General features: G+C 39.1%; 1 protein-coding gene across 1 annotated transcript in view; it reads right to left on the minus strand.

Moving 5' to 3' along the window:
• Positions 1 to 21,149, minus strand: part of gabrb1 (gamma-aminobutyric acid type A receptor subunit beta1) — a 103,496-nt gene that overhangs the window by 17,820 nt on the left and 64,527 nt on the right. The window contains exon 5 of the mRNA XM_075447946.1: positions 4,514 to 4,596. Coding sequence (XP_075304061.1) covers positions 4,514 to 4,596 — 83 coding nt within the window. The remainder of the gene's footprint in view (positions 1 to 4,513; positions 4,597 to 21,149) is intronic.

Consider the following 21,149-nt stretch of genomic DNA (forward strand, 5'->3'; position numbering starts at 1 on the left):
AATGATATTTAGTTCAGGAGCTCTTGGCTTTGTATACACAAAAAATATAAAAATATATCTAAATCATATACAAGAGAATAAAAATAGTAAAAGTTAAAGTAAAAAGTAAAAATAGTAAAAAAGTAAAAAATAAAAAGTTACAGTGCAATCCGGTTATTGTACATATTGCAGCATAAGTAAGTCAAATAAGTCAAATGAGAGGTTTAACTGTCAGAGTCTGACCACGGATTGTAAGTGAATAAACCTAACCAGGGCTTTGTGTTATTTAAACACATTTAAATGCCTTAACGTAACCAACAGGTTTAACTGCGTAAATCTGAGAAATATTTTGTGCCGGTTGAACATAATCAGGAGGTTTAACCGCCTACTATTGTGTTGCCCAAACCTAACCGAGTGAAAAGAAGTCTGAATCTTTATGTTTACGTCTGCTGTTTGCGTCACGAAGGGAGAGAAAATAGGGCCAAGAGATTGTGAGGTCTGACTTTTTCCTGGAGAACCATTTTGTGATGCAAATGTATTACTCTGTTGAACGCATATTGTTCTGAGAAGCAAAACGCTTTATTTTTTTAACCCCAGCCAACTAGCCGGACTACCTTCATCAACACCAAAACGAGGCTGGAACTCTGCTCACAGGACGCAGCAGGGGGTAAGAAGATGTTCATAAAAGATGTTGCTGATATGGGATGTTACACAGCTTCATGTCAAAAGAGGCGAACTGTCCCTTTAAAGAGGCGAACTATCCCTTTAATGTTGCTGTGATGATGGTTGTAAATGTGAAGATATGTGAGGATACAGCGTGTGAAACGCTGCCTCAGCCACCTTTATTACTCCTGACAGCCGCTCCGCTGATGGAGAAGCCGGCAGATGTGACACCATCTGTGAAACTGCGTTTCTTTTACTGCGTGTCGTCTCATGAGGTGGTGCGAGCGCACGATGTTTGAGTGAAATGAGGCCCGCGGCTGCACACCCAGCTCTGCACTGACTGCGGTTCACTGTATCCTGAACAGGTCAGACGAACCTGCGTCCTGGTAAATCTGCCCAAACAATGCACGCTCCTGCTCTCCGTCTCACTCTGTTTGGATATGTGCTGGATAATGAATATTATCTGATCCGAATGTGCAAAATGAAGCAGCCAAAGCTCAGAGACTCAGCAAACATCATCAGTTTAAAGCTCAGGAGAAGGAATGTTCTCCAGGGATGACTGCGTGAGACAGCTGAAGCCTTCTGGCTCTGATCTGGGTTTGGAAATGGGAAACTCATCCAAAGATGTCGTATTATACCCTTTATGTAACAGTTTTACACAGTTTTCTGAGGTCTCATTGAGATGTATGAGACAGACTTTGATCAAAATACCTGCTGGTTTAAGCCCAGGATCACAGCTGTGTGCTAACACTAAGCTAACACTAAGCTAACACTATGCTAACACTGTTTTAAGGGTGGAGCCTTAGCAAGTGGCTGCTGCACATGCGTGTTCAAAACAGCATACTACATACTGCATACTACATACTACATACTTCCATACTTCCATACTTCCATACTTCCATACTGCATACTACATACTACATACTTCCATACTTCCATACTGCATACTACATACTACATACTTCCATACTTCCATACTTCCATACTGCATACTACATACTGCATACTCATCGATCAGACAGTATGCAGAGCGTTTACCCACAATGCATTTCGCTCCTGCCCGAGCCGAAATCAGCCGGCCTGGAGCTGATTTCCCTTAAGCGCTAAACTCTGTAAACTTTAGCAACATTTGAAACATTTTCAGGTGAGAAAGTAGTCGTTTAGATCCCCAACGTGTTGAAAACCTGACAAAATACCGGCTGTTTACAATTTTGTTCCCACGAATTCAGCGCTACTAAAGCTAGCCGCAGTGAGCAACGCACTTCCTGTTATTTTAACAAAATAAAATACCCGTTGCCTTTTGTCATAGGGAAAGTCATTACGATACAATTGGTGCTTTTGTTTTGAAAACAGGAAGTGAACCTACCCTCGTTGTAGCTAGCTTGAAACTGCCGTTTTGACAGGAAATGACGATCGGCGACGTCACGTTACGTTGCATCTTGGGTAGTTTGAGTATGAGTAGTAACCTCATGATGCATACCCAACATTTAGGAGAATCTAGTATGCATCCGGGAACTTCTCGTTTACTCAAACTCGCATACTAACTCAAAAAGTTAGTATGAGTAGTAGGAGAAGTAGGAGAAGTATGCGGCTTCCAACACAGCCAGTGGCTACTCTACCCAGTTTTGGTCATAGAACTGCGTGGAAGGGTCAGTTCGAAGGAGTATTTATCAGCTTTGGATGAGCAGCTGTTTCCCAGTGATGACGCCATCTTCTAAGACGACAACGATCCAATTCAAACAACCAAAAACAGTCATCAGAACATTATGAAACGTCTCTGGTGTCATCCGGTAAAGAACGGGTCGGTGCTCCTGTCGCAGCAGGTATCTAACATGGCTTTAGTGCGTTAAAAAGATGTTAAAATAAGAAAGTTTACCTGATTTTAAGTGGATTTATTGGGAAAAAACGATTTTCAAATCAAATTTTTAGGTTTAAATTTATTAATCATTGATTAATAAACACTGAGGTGTGTGCAGAAGCATGAAATCTGTCGAAATGAACAACAGGAAGTGTTTAGAAAATAAAATAAGAACGATCACTGCATGGCTGCAGGATTCTCATGCATCCAGCTCCAGGTGGAAATGAGGTCCATCCTCTAAATATGCAGACATATATAATGTGTGAGGCTTTAATTATTCATGCGAGCGCGATGCATAATTTAAGCGAAGCACTCCTGACGGCTCCGATCGACAGGAAATGTCAGTTTGCATTAGTTGGCATGAAGTGCAGCGCGACCTCGGCGACCGCAGAGGAAGGCGGATTCTGACCCGGGGAACCCGAGGTTTACGGAAAAGGAACATTTAAGACTTTTTCAAAGCTGGACGGAAGTGAACAACTCCGGTGTGACCGATAAGTGTGTGTACTTAAGCTGAGGGTTAATTAACAATCCCATTAAAGCACAATGAGGAATGATTGCAGAGCCGCGTGTCACTGTGGGCTGTACCTGTTAATGGGATGTTTCTGCGTTTGACTGGCAGCTGCAGATAACAAACGTTCAGTGTGAGCGTTAACACCTGAACTGATTCTCCAGCCGGCTCTGCAGCATAAATTCTGTGGTATTGATCTGTGTGTTCGCAGTTCTGTCAGTGATCAGTCCGCCTCACCCCAGGGTGGGCGACCGCTTCGTTAACCGGATGAAAACCTCAGCGACTGAGACTAACTGTGGAACTCCACAGTTAACCGATTTATTCATATATGTATAGCAGAGATGGGGACTCGAGTCGCTGTTTTGATGACTAGTGACTTGACAAAAAAGAAAAGACTTGAGACTCGACTCGGACTTGGAAGTTAAAGACTCGGCACTTGACTTGAGACAATGATTTGAGTGTTATTCAGTTCATGTTTTCAGTTTGAATATAAAATGAATAATTAGCTAATATTATCCTGTTAGCCTAGCCGGTAGTTAGCTAACGTTAGCTTGATATGATACGGGGTGGACAGGTTGGACACATTGGCCAATGATGTTTACTGACAGTTACTTATATCTTTGTGTTTTCACTTTATTAAGATCAGATTCTGCAGGTAAAACTGCAATAATAAGGTGACTTGACCAAGAAAAAATTACTTGAGACTTGCACATGTGTGACTTGGTCCCATCTCTGATGTATTCGTGTGTGATTGGCGTACGGAAGCCCAGAGCGGACGTGGTACATATCAACTTTTTTTTGATGGTTTCGTTATCTCGAGAAAACAATGATCGTTTTCTCGTGATAACGAGTTAATTTACCGACGGTTTTCGAGGCCACTTTTTCAAGATTTTTTCATTTAACAAGATATTCCAGATGTATTTTATTAAAACAAGTCCCTATATCTGGCTGAAATAGAACTTGTTAGGCAGTTGTGTCTCATATTAAGTGTAATGAGATACTCAATGAGACAAATATACTTGGTAAGACTTTGATTTTTTCCACTCCACACACTGGAAAAAATGCCCCATCAAAAATAAGTAAAAAAACAACAAATAAAAGACGTTTTTGCTTGAAATAAGCAAAAAAATCTGCCAATGGAACTAGTGAAAATCAGCTTGTCGAGATTTCTTGAAATAAGATGTGATATTTAGGACTTTTAGATAAAAGTGATCTTGAAAATAGCTTAAAAACCTCTTCAAATGAAAAAAAAAAGCTTGTTTCATATGATATGTGACTCAAAACAATTTGTTTTCAAGACTTTTTCACTTAACAAGATATTCCAGATGTATTGTCTTCAAACAAGTCCCTATATCTGGCTGAAATAGAACTTGTTAGGCAGTTGTGTCTCATATTAAGTGTAATGAGATATTTAGACTAGAAATGAGACAAATATACTTGGTGAGATTTTGATTTTTTTCCAAAAAAAAAAACCTCTGATGCTATGGATGTGCACACAGACTCACAGCTCTCGATCTCCAGGGTGCAGTTCTGCTCGTCCAGCGGGTATCTGCGCAGGTCCATCATGCAGGCAGCCGTCGTGGTGATCCTTAAAGAGAAAGAGAAACGCTATTTAAAAACTTATTTCTGCACACGAAGGAGTAATTAAGTCGACGCCATCCAGGATCTGTGTTTCAGAAGAAGTAAACGTTTAGTTTCCGGATGCTCGGGGGAAATACCTCACTTTCTGACTCAAGTACCAGCACACCGAACAAAACCTCCTCTCAGAAATCTGGAGCAGAACTAGTTGTTTCTTTCCCATAATTGCATTCCCCCCACCTCCATTTGAAAAGCCTTGGGTTCAATCTTAATTACAGCTATGAGTAATTAAGAATTAACACTAAAATCCTGGAAATAGGGTAAAACCTATGACTCCATTCTGACCTTTATGGAGAATTAAGGGTCATTTTGTTCTTATATCTGATCTCTGTGCTTAAAATAGAATAGGGCTGGGCGAGTTAACTCATTATTATAGCGTTAACTCGCGTTAACTCGTTATTATAGCGTTAACTCGCGCTAACTCGCATGAACTCGCATTAACTCGTTATTATCGCGTTTACTCGCATTAACTCGTTATTATCGCGTTAACTCGCATTAACTCGCGTTAACTCGCATTAACTCGTTATTATAGCGTTAACTCGCGTTAACTCGCGTTAACTCGTTATTATCGCGTTTAACGCCGATAAATATTTTATCATGCATTAACGCAGGTTTGATTATCTATTATTATTTTTTTTTTTATTATTATTTTGGTTTATTTTGTGCCTTTAATGGAAAGTTCAGAGAGACAGGAAGCAGGGGGCAGAGAGAGGGGGAACGACACGCAGCACAGGGCCGTCCGATGCGGGACTCGAACCAGGTTTTTATTTTGGCTTTTATTTTGTAAAAGTCTGCTGCTCACAGGCTTTTATTCTGTAAAAGTCTGTGGCTCACAGGCTTTTATTTTGTAAAAGTCTGTTGCTCACAGGCTTTTATTTTGTAAAAGTCTGTGGCTCACAGGCTTTTATTCTGTAAAAGTCTGTTGCTGTCTGCTGTGGAACAGGAAAAGAAAGTAATCGGCGGATCCACCAAACATGGAGAAGGGTACGGAACTTTTACTCGGCCATTTTCATTTTAAAGTTCTTCCAGACGGCGGAGTCGACAGAACCAAAGTCATCTGTAAACACTGCCAAGTTGAATTGTCTTCTCAGCGTAGTAGTTCCAGTCTAAAATATCACTTAAAGGCAAAACACACAACTGATAGCAGCAAGTCATTCAAGGAAACAGACAGTGGAGCGAGGCTTCTACATAAAAACTACAGAAAGATGCTGATGTTAAAAGTGTGTTTGCACAACAAATGTTATGGCACTTTCATTCATATGGCAGCACATTTAAAATAAAGCTAAATGCTAAAAGCTATACGCTACTTTTGGATTCATTTTCGGATTCTGCGTACAAATGCGATTAATCGTGATTAATCAGGGAAATCATGTGATTAATTAGATTAAATATTTTAATCGTTGCGCAGCCCTAAAATAGAAACGGGCTGTTGTCAGTTTAGGTGCTTTTAAAACACCTTTGTGACAGCCTGTCACAGCAGATTATGAGCCAGTCGTGTAATTAGTCATCATAATCATTGGTCTACAACAGCAAACAATTAAAGCTCAACCCAAATAACCACCAAAGCATGCAGGCAGATTACGTTTAATGTGCTGTAATGGGAAGATATATGACGAGGTTAAGCATTTTTCTGGTTGACCGGCAGCCATTCAGAGAGGAAATCTGGCAGCACAGAGAATGAACACACTGGAGAAAATGCCCCTCCAAAAATAAGTAAGAAAAACAACAAATAAAAGACGTTTTTGCTTGAAATAAGCAAAAAAATCTGCCAGTGGAACTAGTGAAAATCGGCTTGTCGAGATTTCTTGAAATAAGATGTGATATTTAGGACTTTTGAGATAAAAGTGATCTTGAAATTAGCTTAAAAACCTCTTCAAATGAAAAAAAAAGCTTGTTTCATATGATATGTGACTCAAAACAATTTGTTTTCAAGACTTTTTCACTTAACAAGATATTCCAGATGTATTGTCTTCAAACAAGTCCCTATATCTGGCTGAAATGGTGCTTGTTAGGCAGTTGTGTCTTATATTAAGTGTAATGAGATATTTTGACGAGAAATGAAACAAATATACTTGGTAAGAGTTTGATTTTTTTCCAGTGTAGAGGGAATAAATCTCTGCGAGCCTCTCATGCGACAGTCAGGGACCTTTAGGACACATCGAAATGTTCAAAGTCAGAAATATGTGTTCCAGTTTAGCCAGATGAAGCTTTTCTGTGAGCGAACTCGTGACTTCTGAGGTCTTTTTTTAGCTAGCTCAGCTTTTTCAGGAGGAGTTACGTCATCTAGTTACAGTTCATTCTGCATATTTATGCCCAAATAAAGCTCTTTTTTCCAAATTTTTCAGTTTTTCGCATGTGTTGTGGAGAAAAATGAGTCAGCCTCTTATGGGGCAGAGACATGTACATTTCAGAATGCCGGAAATTCCCTTTGACCTCATTGGCCCAAACCCAATCTCTCTTTTCGGCGCCCCGTTTTCGTCATTATCTAGACCGAGCTCATCCTAACCTCAAACAATATTCATGAATCGGACAACAACAGTGTCATGGCTCTGCTCTCCCACATAATCCCCCCTGAAATCACTTATATATATTTTATTTTATTTAGTAATTTATTGTTATTATTATTAATAGTAGTATTGTTTTTATTAGAATTGGTATTATTATTGTAAATATTTATAATTTTTTTGAGCTACTTGACTAATTGTAATTTGAATAAAGTATTTCTCTATTTCTATTCTATACCAATAGAGAAAAATAGCACAGAATTATGATAACAGAATTTATTTAATAATTTTTTTATTTAATAAAGAAATAATCTAACAATCTAATCTAAAATAAAATAAAATCATCACACATAATTAACACTAAATTATTCTAATAATTATAAACTGGAATATATTGAATAAATGAAAATACTGCAAAAAAAAAGGAATATATATGCACCAAATCCCCTTAAATGATACTGAATTCAACAATCATTTAAATTTTTAGCATTACCATTAAAATCGTCCACTGTTCGCACTGCATAGGAGCGAAAAACCCACCGGCTGCTACTTTCGTAACTCATGTTCTTATTCTTGAGAAAACTCTCCTATGGCCCCACCCCACTTGGCGACCGACCACTTAATTACTCTTTCAGTACCAAAGGTCGCACTCCGAACAGTCGACTGACACAACTGGCATTGGACATATGAGTGATTAGTTTTGACTGATAATAAACATATAAATATAATATAATAATAATATTAATAATATATATATATATATATATATATATATATATATATATATATATATATATATATATATATATATATATATATATATATATATATATAATAACATATAAACATAGAATGAATACACAAACATCAAATGAATAAAATCACAGTTTTGTACCATGTACAATACAGAAAATTATGAATAATCCAACAATAATAGTAATAAAATGCAATGTAAAAAATTAAAAATCAGTTTTGACGTCCGTATCTGATCTACACTGCGGTGAGTCGTGAATACTGCAGTTTATTGGCTTGTTTTCCCAAAAATTCAACACAAATCTTCATTCAGGTTCTTATAAGGGCTGGGCGAGTTAACTCGATATTATCGCGTTATTTAACGCCAATAAATATTTTATCGTGCATTATAATTTTTTTTTATTTGAAATTAAAAAAATAAAAACTTTAACACCGATAAATATTTTGTTGCGCATCATTATTATTAGTTTATTTCAAATTCTTTTTTTTATTTTTTTCTGAAAAAAAGACTTCCTGAAAATTAAAGAAAAAAATTATTTTGGCTTTTGTGCCTTTAATGGAAAGTTCAGAGAGACAGGAAGCAGGGGGCAGAGAGAGGGGGAACAACATGCAGCACAGGGCCGTCGGACTATAGCCTCTGTACATGGGGCGCCTGCTCAGCCCACTACGCCACGGACCACCCCTGTTTTATTATTTATTTTATTTTGTAAAAGTCTGTTGCTAACAGGCTTTTATTTTGTAAAAGTCTGTTGCTCACAGGCTTTTATTTTGTAAAAGTCTGTTGCTCACAGGCTTTTATTTTGTAAAAGTCTGCTGCTCACAGGCTTTTATTTTGTGAAAGTCTGCTGCTCACAGGCTTTTATTTTGTAAAAGTCTGTTGCTCACAGGCTTTTATTTTGTAAAAGTCTGTTGCTCACAGGCTTTTATTTTGTAAAAGTCTGTTGCTCACAGGCTTTTATTTTGTAAAAGTCTGCTGCTCACAGGCTTTTATTTTGTAAAAGTCTGCTGCTCACAGGCTTTTGTTTTGTAAAAGTCTGTCGCTCACAGGCTTTTATTTTGTAAAAGTCTGCTGCTCACAGGCTTTTGTTTTGTAAAAGTCTGTCGCTCACAGGCTTTTATTTTGTAAAAGTCTGCTGCTGTGGAACAGGAAAAGAAAGTAATCGGCGGATCCACCAAACCTGGAGAAGGGTACGGGACTTTGTGGCAGCGGGATGATGGATGGCGCTCAGGATCACTTTGGGCCGGCTGTAAGGTGAGCGTGTTGGTTGGGTAAACTCGGGCTACAGCAGGAATCACAGCAGCTGTCAGAAACTGACGCAGAGACGCAGACGGGAGGCAGGACGGGGAGCGTGGACTGTTCATGCAGAAGAAAGCTCGTGTTTGCAGCTCATTCATCACGACCAGGTACAGCAGAATGACTGATGGCGCACACAGCTGCTCCAGTAGCACGAATGTTCACCGTGTGCAAGGCTGATGGAATCAATATGAACCGACTTTTGACCTTTACATCCATCATAAGGTCAATGATGACGGAGCAAATTAACCATCAGTAACTTATGAATGTGTCTCCTTTTCAAAATGCAGCGCACGTACGTGTGTTTTAAATAGGGCTGGGTGTGTTAACTCGTTATTATCGTGGTAACGCATTAATTATTTAACGCAGATGAATATTTTATTGTGCATTAACGCATGTTTTATTTGAATTTTCTTTTTTATTAAAAAAAAAAACTATTTTTGAGGGCTTTTGTGCCTTTAATGGAAAGTTCAGAGAGACAGGAAGCAGGGGGCAGAGAGAGGGGGAACAACACGCAGCACATTTAAAATAAAACTAAATACTAAAAGCTATACACTACTTTTGGATTCATTTTTGGATTTTGCGTACAAATGCTATTAATCTCGATTAATCAGGGAAATCATGTGATTAATTAGATTAAACATTTTAATCGTTGCCCCGCCCTAGTTTTAAACATTCAGAAGGTTGAAAAGACTTAGAACAACAGACAAAGTCCTAATGTGGAGGAAAGGCGAAGAAAGAAGGCACAAAACAACCCGAAACACTCATGGGACTCGTATTCAGTGAGATTTTTATCGCTATTTAATCAGGCTTTGGAGGACAACTTAGTTTGAAATATAACAACTCCAGTTCCAAAACTAAATTAAAACAGAATGCAATGATTTCCAAATCTCTGAAATCAATGTTTCATTCACAAGAGACCATAGAAAACATACCAGCAACAGGCTGGAAAAGTAGGTAAGATGACTGGATATAATAAAGAGCACTGCAGAGAGGCAGAGTCTCTCAGAAGCAGGGTCCTGACTTATTATCCGTATGTGATGAATAGCACGTGAAATTATTTTGTAAAGTTGTGACATAACTGAAGACAGCAACAGGACAAGAATAGCCAGATAAAAATCATTCAACATATAGTCCGTATTTCATATCAGACTACAGCTGATATTCATTTGAAATGGGATCACATATGCGGAGAAGATTGAGACTCTACTGCTTCCTTATGGTAAATTTAAACATGAAAATTGATTGAGCTAAAGCGTTCATGAAAATAGAACCAAGCAAGTCTCTATCTTTTCAATAAACACCGTATGAACAGTTAAAACTAGGGATGCACCGATCCGATATTTGGATGGGATATCAGTGAGAATGGGCTGATCCATATCAGCCAATTTTTTTTTAATCCCTCCCCCATTTTATAGATTTTTTTCTCAATTTCAGCTCCTTTATTATTTAATTTTTTTTTTTTACTTTGGATTTTGAATCCCTAATTGCACCGACTGACCCAGTTGTTATATTTTTATGGTTAAGATTGTTTCACTGGTGCACTATTATTAAATAAATAAGTTAATTCAGTACATTTATATATGTTTAGTTTTTTTAAAATAGGAAAGAAATGTTGAAGTCAAGTCTGATGTAGCCTTGCACAAAAAGAACGATCCCAGTCTTTTCCGCACAATGAAACATACCGCTTGTTACCATAATTCTGCGCTGTTTTTCTCTATCGATGTAGAATAGAATAGAAATAGAGAAATACTTTATTCAAATTCAAATTAGTCAAGTAGCTCAAAACAAATTATAAATATTTACAATAATAATACCAATTCTAATAAAAACAATACTACTCATAAATATAATAACAATAAATTACTAAAGAAAAATAAAAAATAAAATAAAAATACTACTACTACTACTAATAATAATAATAATTATTATTATTAAATAAAATAAAAAATTAATTAAAAAATGTAAAAATAGGCCTCAGATATCGGTGAAAAAAGCGGATCTGTGCATCTCTAGTTAAAACATTTGCGTACCAGTGGTGAGAGGGCTGAATGGCAACTGCATCGTCAGGGCAGGAAACTGCATTGTGTAAAATTCAGGGTTCTCGGTTGTTTTCGTAGCCTCGGAGCTGTAAATACATGTGTGCAGATTAAAGTTAAGTTAAGTTAAGTCAAGTTAAGTGACTTTATTTATACCCGAAGGTAGATTTGTCCTCCGCTTTTAACCCATCCAGGTTGGCACCTGTTGACTTACACCATACACCATAGGTCCCCTTTACGGCCTATATAATAGACCTCTAAGTGGTCTTATATAAAAAGATGGCTGCATTTTAGGCAAGAGATATGATATATTTTGTAAAAGACAAGAATTGTTCAGTGGGTAAAAAGTTACTGATAAAGCTATTGCAGTTAATTACAGAGGATGAAAATAAATAACGGGAAAAGCTGGCATATTGGCAGCCACAGTGAAGACCTGGGTTTCTGGAACAAGAAGATCAACAAGATGTGAAACTGGCAACCTGATGTCTATAACAGAAACAGCAGGAAACTTCTTAATGAGCAGCTGGCAGCCCTTTGCCTCGACTGGAAGCAAGATGTTGCACTGCATGGAAGAAATTAAATTTGGGTAAACACAGAGTGGCAACAGCACAATCATTCCAGAGCTTTCACAGTTATGCTGGTGGAGAGTAAAAAGGGAAGTCTGCAGCAATAAGCCAATAAGACTGGTAAAAAGCTCACAAAGGCACAGTTGAATTCTTGTTTAATTAGTATTTGGATATGAAACTTTTTTAATGTTGTTTTTTCCAGATTAAATTATTGATCAGATCCCAGGGAAGGAAACTCAAAATGCTTAACGTCATGTTGCGAAGCTCCACTCTAAATTTCTGTTGGTAATTGGTAGACTGTGGAGGTTCAAATGCTTCCATATTGTGTAAAACTCCTTCTTCCTGTTCCTGGGAGCATATATCAGGGCGTCTGAGGTGTAAAACTCCTTCTTCCTGTTCCTGGGAGCATATATCAGAGCGTCTGAGGTGTAAAACTCCTTCTTCCTGTTCCTGGGAGCATATATCAGGGCGTCTGAGGTGTAAAACTCCTTCTTCCTGTTCCTGGGAGCATATATCAGGGCGTCTGAAGTGTAAAACTCCTTCTTCCTGTTCCTGGGAGCATATATCAGGGCGTCTGAGGTGTAAAACTCCTTCTTCCTGTTCCTGGGAGCATATATCAGGGCGTCTGAAGTGTAAAACTCCTTCTTCCTTTTCCTGGGAGCATATATCAGGGCGTCTGAAGTGTAAAACTCCTTCTTCCTGTTCCTGGGAGCATATATCAGGGCGTCTGAGGTGTAAAACTCCTTCTTCCTGTTCCTGGGAGCATATATCAGGGCGTCTGAGGTGTTAAACTCCTTCTTCCTGTTCCTGGGAGCATATATCAGGGCGTCTGAAGTGTAAAACTCCTTCTTCCTGTTCCTGGGAGCATATATCAGGGCGTCTGAGGTGTAAAACTCCTTCTTCCTGTTCCAGGGAGCATATATCAGGGCGTCTGAGGTGTAAAACTCCTTCTTCCTGTTCCTGGGAGCATATATCAGGGCGTCTGAGGTCACCAGCAGGTATAAAACTCCTTCTTCCTGTTCCTGGGAGCATATATCAGGGCGTCTGAAGTGTAAAACTCCTTCTTCCTGTTCCTGGGAGCATATATCAGGGCGTCTGAGGTGTAAAACTCCTTCTTCCTGTTCCTGGGAGCATATATCAGGGCGTCTGAAGTGTAAAACTCCTTCTTCCTGTTCCTGGGAGCATATATCAGGGCGTCTGAGGTGTAAAACTCCTTCTTCCTGTTCCTGGGAGCATATATCAGGGCGTCTGAGGTCACCAGCAGGTGTAAAACTCCCCAAAAACACAACCCTGGTATTTATTTAGTTCCCCTTTGCTTGAAAGTTCCTCATCTAACGAGCCGTTCTGATTTTTATTTCCAGAGTACGTCACTGCTGAAGTTGACTCCACCTCCTCTGCTAAGCCCCGCCCACTCACATCCACCCGAAGCCGATAAACAATAAATTCATGTGGCAGACACATCTTCTCAGATATGATTTAATGTCCCAGATATCCCCAGAGATTAAAGTAATTCTTGAAGAAGAGCTTTTCCTTTTGTGGATGTCCACCACAGCTGTTGTTTTTTCTGGTCCTCGAGGTTTGTTTCCTGTTGGGACGACTACTTCTTCTACTGAAACACAACCAGTAACACCTTCTTAGTTAAGAAATATGTCTGATATATTTCTTGTCGGTGGCTTTTCAAAAGGTTGCTTCAGTTGCTTCCAGCCGGCTACTGCTGAAGGAAGCAACGACTTCTTTTTAGTGTTGAGCTCTTTGGAAACTTCAAACCACTGTTGTCCATAGACACTGATTTAGAGTGGCTTAATTAGCTCCTATCTGAGTCAATGCTCCCTCCCAGGACAGGAGGAACTATCAGCCACAGTTAAGTCTTCACTGATTAGTCGAGCACATTGTTGCAGCATCGGCACTGAAGTCGAAGCCGTTACGTCACTTCATTGTTCCTGTCAGGAAGACAAATTTAAACAGGAAAAAAAAAGCCCCAACGGCTCCTAGTTCTGGGGAGTCCCCACGGATCTCCCAGAAGTGTTTAATCCAGAGCCCCCAACTCACCGTCAGCTTCGGGACTCTCTTGAATGATTCAAGATTAAAGCGCTCACTTTAAACGTCAAGATTCAGTGGACGGGCTATTCTGGGATTTGGCATAGATACAATTAGTTTGAAATGTACTTTAGATGTATCTGTGTGACCTGCATCTTTAATTTGTCCTGCTGCTTAATGTGGCAGCGGTCTGGGCAGAGGTGCACATAAGCAAACCTTTCCAGGGATGACAAATGCGGCTTTGGGATAAAAGGAAAAACCCTCTAATGCTCCTCCATAGTTAGTCTTGGCTCTGCTGAGAGCGTCACTTCGGCAGCATTCACATCTTCTCAGCTGTTACACAGTCAGAGATGTAAAAAGCCCCTCAACACATAAATATTCATTATTTTCTTACCTTTGGAATATTCTCGGGCTGTCGATCTACGTCTCGGACACACTGAATGCATTAGGAAGCTGCAGATAAATTATGAAGCATGTGAGGAGAGCACGGGCGGACGGTATAAATGGAAAGTGGCAGCTCGGTAACTCCCGAGCAGGGAAATAATCATTAAGCCGTCTAACTGGCTGTATTTATCTTTTAATCAAACAAAATGTCCTCCCACCAGGAGGGGGGGCGGAGGGCCCCGACTGAACACTTCCACAAAATGCAGAAAAGGTGCGTTTAGATAATGAATACTGCAGTTTATTGGCTTGTTTTCCCAAAAATTCAACACAAATCTTCATTTTGGTTCTTATTAGGGCTGGGCGAGTTAACTCGTTATTATCGTGTTAACTCGACGATTATTTAACGCCGATGAATATTTTATTGCGCATTATTTTATTTTTTTATTTAAAAAAAATATATATTTTTTTTTTTAAATAAAATCTTTATAATAATTTTTTGTGTTTTTTTTAATTACATTATTTTTTTTTTGGCTTTTGTGCTTTTAATGGAAAGTTCAGAGAGACAGGAAGCAGGGGGCAGAGAGAGGGGGAACAATACGCAGCACAGGGCCGTCGGACTATAGCCTCTTGTACATGGGGCGCCTGCTCAACCCACTACGCCACGGACCACCCCTGTTTTATTATTTATTTTATTCTGTAAAAGTCTGTCGCTCACAGGCTTTTATTTTGTAAAAGTCTGTTGCTCACAGGCTTTTATTTTGTAAAAGTCTGCTGCTGTCTGCTGTGGAACAGGAAAAGAAAGTAATCGGCGGATCCACCAAACATGGAGAAGGGTACGGAACTTTTACTCGCCCATTTTCATGTTAAAGTTCTTCCAGACGGCGGAGTCGACAGAACCAAAGTCATCTGTAAACTCTGCCAAGTTGAATTGTCTTCTCAGCGTAGTAGTTCCAGTCTAAAATATCACTTAAAGGCAAAACACACAACTGATAGCAGCAAGTCATTCAAGGAAACAGACAGTGGAGCGAGGCTTCTACATAAAAACTACAGAAAGATGCTGATGTTAAAAGTGTGTTTGCACAACAAATGTTATGGCACTTTCATTCATATAGAATAGAAATAGAAAAATACTTTATTCATCCCCCAATGGGGGAAATTCAAATTAGTCAAGTAGCTAATTTTTTTTAAAATATTTACAATGATTGTATTAACAACAACAATAATAATACCAATTGTAGTAAAAATACTACAAACTAATAATAATAATAAATGACTAAATAAACAAATAAAAATAAAAATAAATATATATATATATATATATATATATATTTATTTTAAATAAATATATATATATATATATATATATATATATATATATATATTTATTTTAAATAAAAGTTTAAAATAAATAAATAAAAAAGATTTAAAATAAATCTAAATGCTAAAAGCTATACACTACTTTTGGATTAATTTTTGGATTTTGCGTACAAATCGTGATTAATCAGGGAAATCATGTGATTAATTAGATTAAAGATTTTAATCGTTGCCCAGCCCTGGTTCTTATGTTTGAAGGTTTTATTCTGGGGGGAGCATGACCCACTGACACCTCCAGCGTATACATATTCTCATTTTCTACATGTTCTGCCTCACATGTGGTGTCACCAACACTGTGAATCATGGGAAACATCAGCTCAGACCAAACTGAGCCACAGTGTCGTCCGTTCTTCCTTTTTTTTTGACAGCTCACCCTTCGTCAGTCACAGATGAACAGACCTGGCACAAAGACAGTTAGCATCCTCCCTATCAAAACCATTGTGTTGGGCCTCCAACACCAGTATAAGTGCGTGCGCCAGTCGGCGGCGAGGTCATTTTAGGAAACCTAAATATAGCCCTCGTCGCAGCAGCAGAGAGCACACTGGATGAATAATTGTGGGAGCCTTCAGGGGATAATGATTCTGCAGCAAAGCGCTGCGAAAGGAATCGACCAACGTCATTTAGAAACCGAGTCTCCCAACCTGAATTGGTAAAAGAAGAAGAAATGACCTCCCAGCAGGGGAGGGAGACCACACTGTCAACACAAAGCTGCTGATTAAACATCATCGCCAAATATTGTAAGCATTTTATTTAAATCTTCTTCAGTAAGAATAGATACTGCAGATCAATGCATCACATGTTCTGGTTACATCAGAGTGGAAGAAAATGTGGAACATTTAGATGATAAATGGGGCTGCCGTCATTAAATCCGATCAACATAGGACACGCTGAAGTTTTCTTACGTTAAACAAATCTCAAAACCGATATTTTATGAACAAAACAAGATAGAAAAGTGAGAAAATGTCAAATTTCATGGAAAAATATGAGCTCATCCTGAATCTGAAGGCAGCAACACGGCTCTAATAAGTGAAGCTGCCGGGACAACGAAAGGTTGGAAAGGTAGGCGGTACGAAAAAGAAACAGCTGGAGGAACATGTGGAAACTAAACTCAGGTGTAAAGGGAGCACCTTAGAGAGGCAGAGTCTCTGCTGTAAGGTCAGGCAGAGGTTTGGGAAGCAATCTTAGAAAAATGATCCTCAGACTTTGGATGTTCCATCATCTACAGAACATGATATCATCCAAAGACTCATTTGGGTTAGGTTTAGGGTTAGGTTTAGGTTTAGGTTTAGGTTTAGGAAATCTGAGGGGACACGGCTGAAAATCAGATTCTGAAATCACCGTTGCTGCATCACACAGTTAGCTCCACATGTACAATTATCAGGGCTCAAACTCGCTCTAAAGAAAAGATTCATGCAGCTCCAAGCAAGCACATGTTTTTATTAAGGCTGGGCAACGATTAAAATGTTTAATCTAATTAATCACATGATTTCCCTGATTAATCACGATTAATCTCATTTGTACGCAAAATCCAAAAATGAATCCAAAAGTAGTGTATAGCTTTTAGCATTTAGCTTTATTTTAAATGTGCTGCCATATGAATGAAAGTGCCATAATATTTGTTGTGCAAACACACTTTTAACATCAGCATCTTTCTGTAGTTTTTATGTAGAAGCCTCGCTCCACTGTCTGTTTCCTTGAATGACTTGCTGCTATCAGTTGTGTGTTTTGCCTTTAAGTGATATTTTAGACTGGAACTACTACGCTGAGAAGACAATTCAACTTGGCAGTGTTTACAGATGACTTTGGTTCTGTCGACTCCGCCGTCTGGAAGAACTTTAACATGAAAACGGCCGAGTAAAAGTTCCGTACCCTTCTTCATGTTTGGTGGATCCGCCGATTACTTTCTTTTCCTGTTCCACAGCAGACAGCAGCAGACTTTTACAAAATAAAAGCCTGTGAGCAACAGACTTTTACAAAATAAAAGCCTGTGAGCAGCAGACTTTTACAAAATAAAATAAATAATAAAACAGGGGTGGTCCGTGGCGTAGTGGGTTGAGCAGGCGCCCCATGTATCCATTAAAGGCACAAAAGCCCCCCCCAAATTTTATTATTATTTTTTTTTAATTTAGTTTTTTTTTTTTTTAGTTTTCAAAAAAAAATTTGTTTAAAAAAAATAAAAAATAAAACCTGCGTTAATGCACGATAAAATATTTATCGGCGTTAAATAATTAATGAGTTAATGCGATAATAACGAGGTAACTCGCCCAGCCCTAGTTTTTATTTCAATCACATGCATGTTTCAGCTGTCAGAAAAGTCAGCATTTGGAGGTCAGAGAGCTTCACTGGTGGATGACTTTCAAGCAAGAAATCCAAGTTTGTGTTCTTCCACACCGGTTAAGATTGATGATTAAGGTTTAACTTTTATTCAGTCATTAAAAGCGATAACATCCCAGCTCGTTTAGAGACAGACGCCGATAAGGTGCCGCTTCCCACAAAACGTACTGAAAACATTGACCGAATCCACACCAAACATGGCTAATTTGTGCTGTGGGACATATTAAAAACGTACGATTCATGCTTCTTCCAAACAAACGTCTCCATAAGAGCAAGTGAAGGGAGTCGATAAAGAGATTGTTGACGCTCATCAAACACAGCGGCACTGACTGTGCGAATAGATCGTCTATTGATTGGCGTCCCGGGACACACGAACATGGAGCGACTGACCACAGCTCCAACATTCAGCTTTCAGCACATCTCCCCTGGACGAGGAGCAGTGGAAGGACACAGTTTCACAGGCAGACGGTACCACAGCTTCCAGTCCAGAACCAGCAGAGTTTCCACCAGCAGGACGCTGAACAAGCTGTAAGCGAGCCACTTCTCTTTATCCCCCCATCGCCCCCCACAGCTCACTGACAGCTCCGAGTGACTCATGAACGACGGCGCTTTGTTTACTCGTTTCTAATTAAACTTTTTTTAAAGCCACTAAACATTTTAAAAGCCCGTCAGGACCGGAGGAGTTCACTGATGCTGTCATGCATTTATTTTCATCCTTACTGCTCAGACCCTGGAACTCTCGTCTTTCATTCCTATAATTAGGTTTTTTTTTATTCGATTTTGTGGATGAAATGCACGACCGTAGAGTTCCTGAACCCCATCCTGGACGAGCAGAACTGGGTAGTAACGAGTCACTTTTACTTGAGTAAGTTTTTGAAAACATTATACTTCTAGGAGTAGTTTTAAATCTCTATACTTTTTACTTTTCCTTGAGTAGATGTGTGCAGCAGAAACTGTCCTCTTACTCCGCTACATTAGGCTACAATGAGCTGGTTACTTTTCTTCTTACCTCTTTGGTATTCTACGCCTCATTATTTTTATCCCCCCGCGTACGCCTCATTTTAATGTTTTATTCTGACAGAGAGAGAGACTTCCGCCAAAGGCTCTACCACCTGACTGTGTTCCACCAATCAGACGCAGCCGTGCAGTCTGGTCACGTGACCATACTCGATCTCAGCGGCGGGACGGGTTAGCTTTAGCATTAGCAGTCGTAGCAAACAAACAAAGAAACAGATGAAAAATGTCAGAACCAACGGTGGGAAATAAAGACGCAGACGAGGCCTCATACTGAAAGCATGTTTACCTTACAAAGAGTGAGAAACAGCAGCTACATTATGTGTCTTCTGTGGCAACCAAAACAAACGCACATTTCAGCAGAAACTCAACATCTAACTTGAGGAAACATGTAGCGCTAAGTTTCCTAAACTCGTTTTCCCCCCATGGATAGGTGAATGTTTGTTTTTTAGGTTACATATGGGTTACATATGTTTTAAACATTTCCTAAGTCTCTTTTGTTTTTTTATTGAAGTTCTTGAATGTACCTGGATTATTTTAATTTAAGCTATTTTGTAATTAATGAATTAATTTTAATTTATTTTATCAGTTGGATGAACTCTAATTGGCCTAAAGATGATTATTTAGTATTTTTGTCTGTCTGATTGAATGCTTGTGTTAACAAATAAATCAGACGTAACTCAACAGTTACTCAGTACTTGAGTAGTTTTTTCACCGAGCACTTTTTTACTCTTACTCAAGTAATTATTTGGATGACGACTTTTTACTTTTACTTGAGTACACTTTTTGGCTGCTCTGCCCACCTCTGTGGACGAGTCTCGGACATTTTGTGCACTTCTATATTTGTCTATTTCATGTTTAACGATTCGACTTAATCATCATAAAAAAAGATTTTTGGCTTATTTTGTGTGGTTAATAATTCAAAACTTGTCATGTTGCATTTGTCTGTAAACCAACTTACCTTTTAGTAAATAATTAATACCCACTCTGGAGCCTGGAGCCTCAGATAAAGTGATGTGAAAAAGCCTCCTTCATCTCTAAGGTTTTACATAAAGTCTTTAAACTCTGTAAATCCGACCTCAGATGAAAAAAAACACGACATTACAATACGTCATTATTTATTGAACGGAAGCTTTTATCATAACATTTGTTTAACCAGAAATGAGTCTCATTGAGGTCAAAGATCTATTTAGCAAAAAGCAGCCTGAAGAAAACTTCATTTAGCTGATTTAGGCAAAGGGAGCGACATTATCTAAGTGTGTTAACACGATGCCAAGGAGGAAAGACATCAGCAGCTACAAGAGCTACATCTCAGACTCTGCAGGCCTCAGTCAGCATGTTAAAGGTTAAAGGTCACCCCAAGGTCAGAAACCCAAGAGCTACATCTCAGACTCTGCGGGCCTCAGTTAGCATGTTAAAGGTTAAAGGTCACCCCAAGGTCAGAAACCCAAGAGCTACATCTCAGACTCTGCAGGCCTCAGTTAGCATGTTCAAGGTTAAAGGTCACCCCAAGGTCAGAAACCCAAAGAGCTACATCTCAGACTCTGCAGGCCTCAGTTAGCATGTTCAAGGTTAAAGGTCACCCCAAGGTCAGAAACCCAAGAGCTACATCTCAGACTCTGCAGGCCTCAGTCAGCATGTTAAAGGTTAAAGGTCACCCCAAGGTCAGAAACCCACAGAGCTACATCTCAGACTCTGCAGGCCTCAGTTAGCATGTTAAAGGTTAAAGGTCACCCCAAGGTCAGAAACCCAAGAGCTACATCTCAGACTCTGCAGGCCTCAGTTAGCATGTTAAAGGTTAAAGGTCACCCCAAGGTCAGAAACCCCAAGAGCTACATCTCAGACTCTGCAGGCCTCAGTCAGCATGTTAAAGGTTAAAGGTCAACCCAAGGTCAGAAACCCAAGAGTTACATCTCAGACTCTGCAGGCCTCAGTTAGCATGTTAAAGGTTAAAGGTCACCCCAAGGTCAGAAACCCAAGAGCTACATCTTAGACTCTGCAGGCCTTAGTTAGCATGTTCAAGGTTAAAGGTCACCCCAAGGTCAGAAACCCAAAGAGCCACATCTCAGACCTCAGCCTGACTGAGATGCCTTGGTGGGAACTTCAGAGAGTATTGCTTCTTCAGTTTGGCCAAATTTTTGGTTAAATCTTGAAAAAAAAAGAAAAAACAGTGTAAAATATAATAAGTTGTTGTTTATCTGAGG

This window comes from Odontesthes bonariensis, chromosome 17, assembly GCF_027942865.1.
Source record: "Odontesthes bonariensis isolate fOdoBon6 chromosome 17, fOdoBon6.hap1, whole genome shotgun sequence".
Classification (NCBI taxonomy): domain Eukaryota; kingdom Metazoa; phylum Chordata; class Actinopteri; order Atheriniformes; family Atherinopsidae; genus Odontesthes; species Odontesthes bonariensis.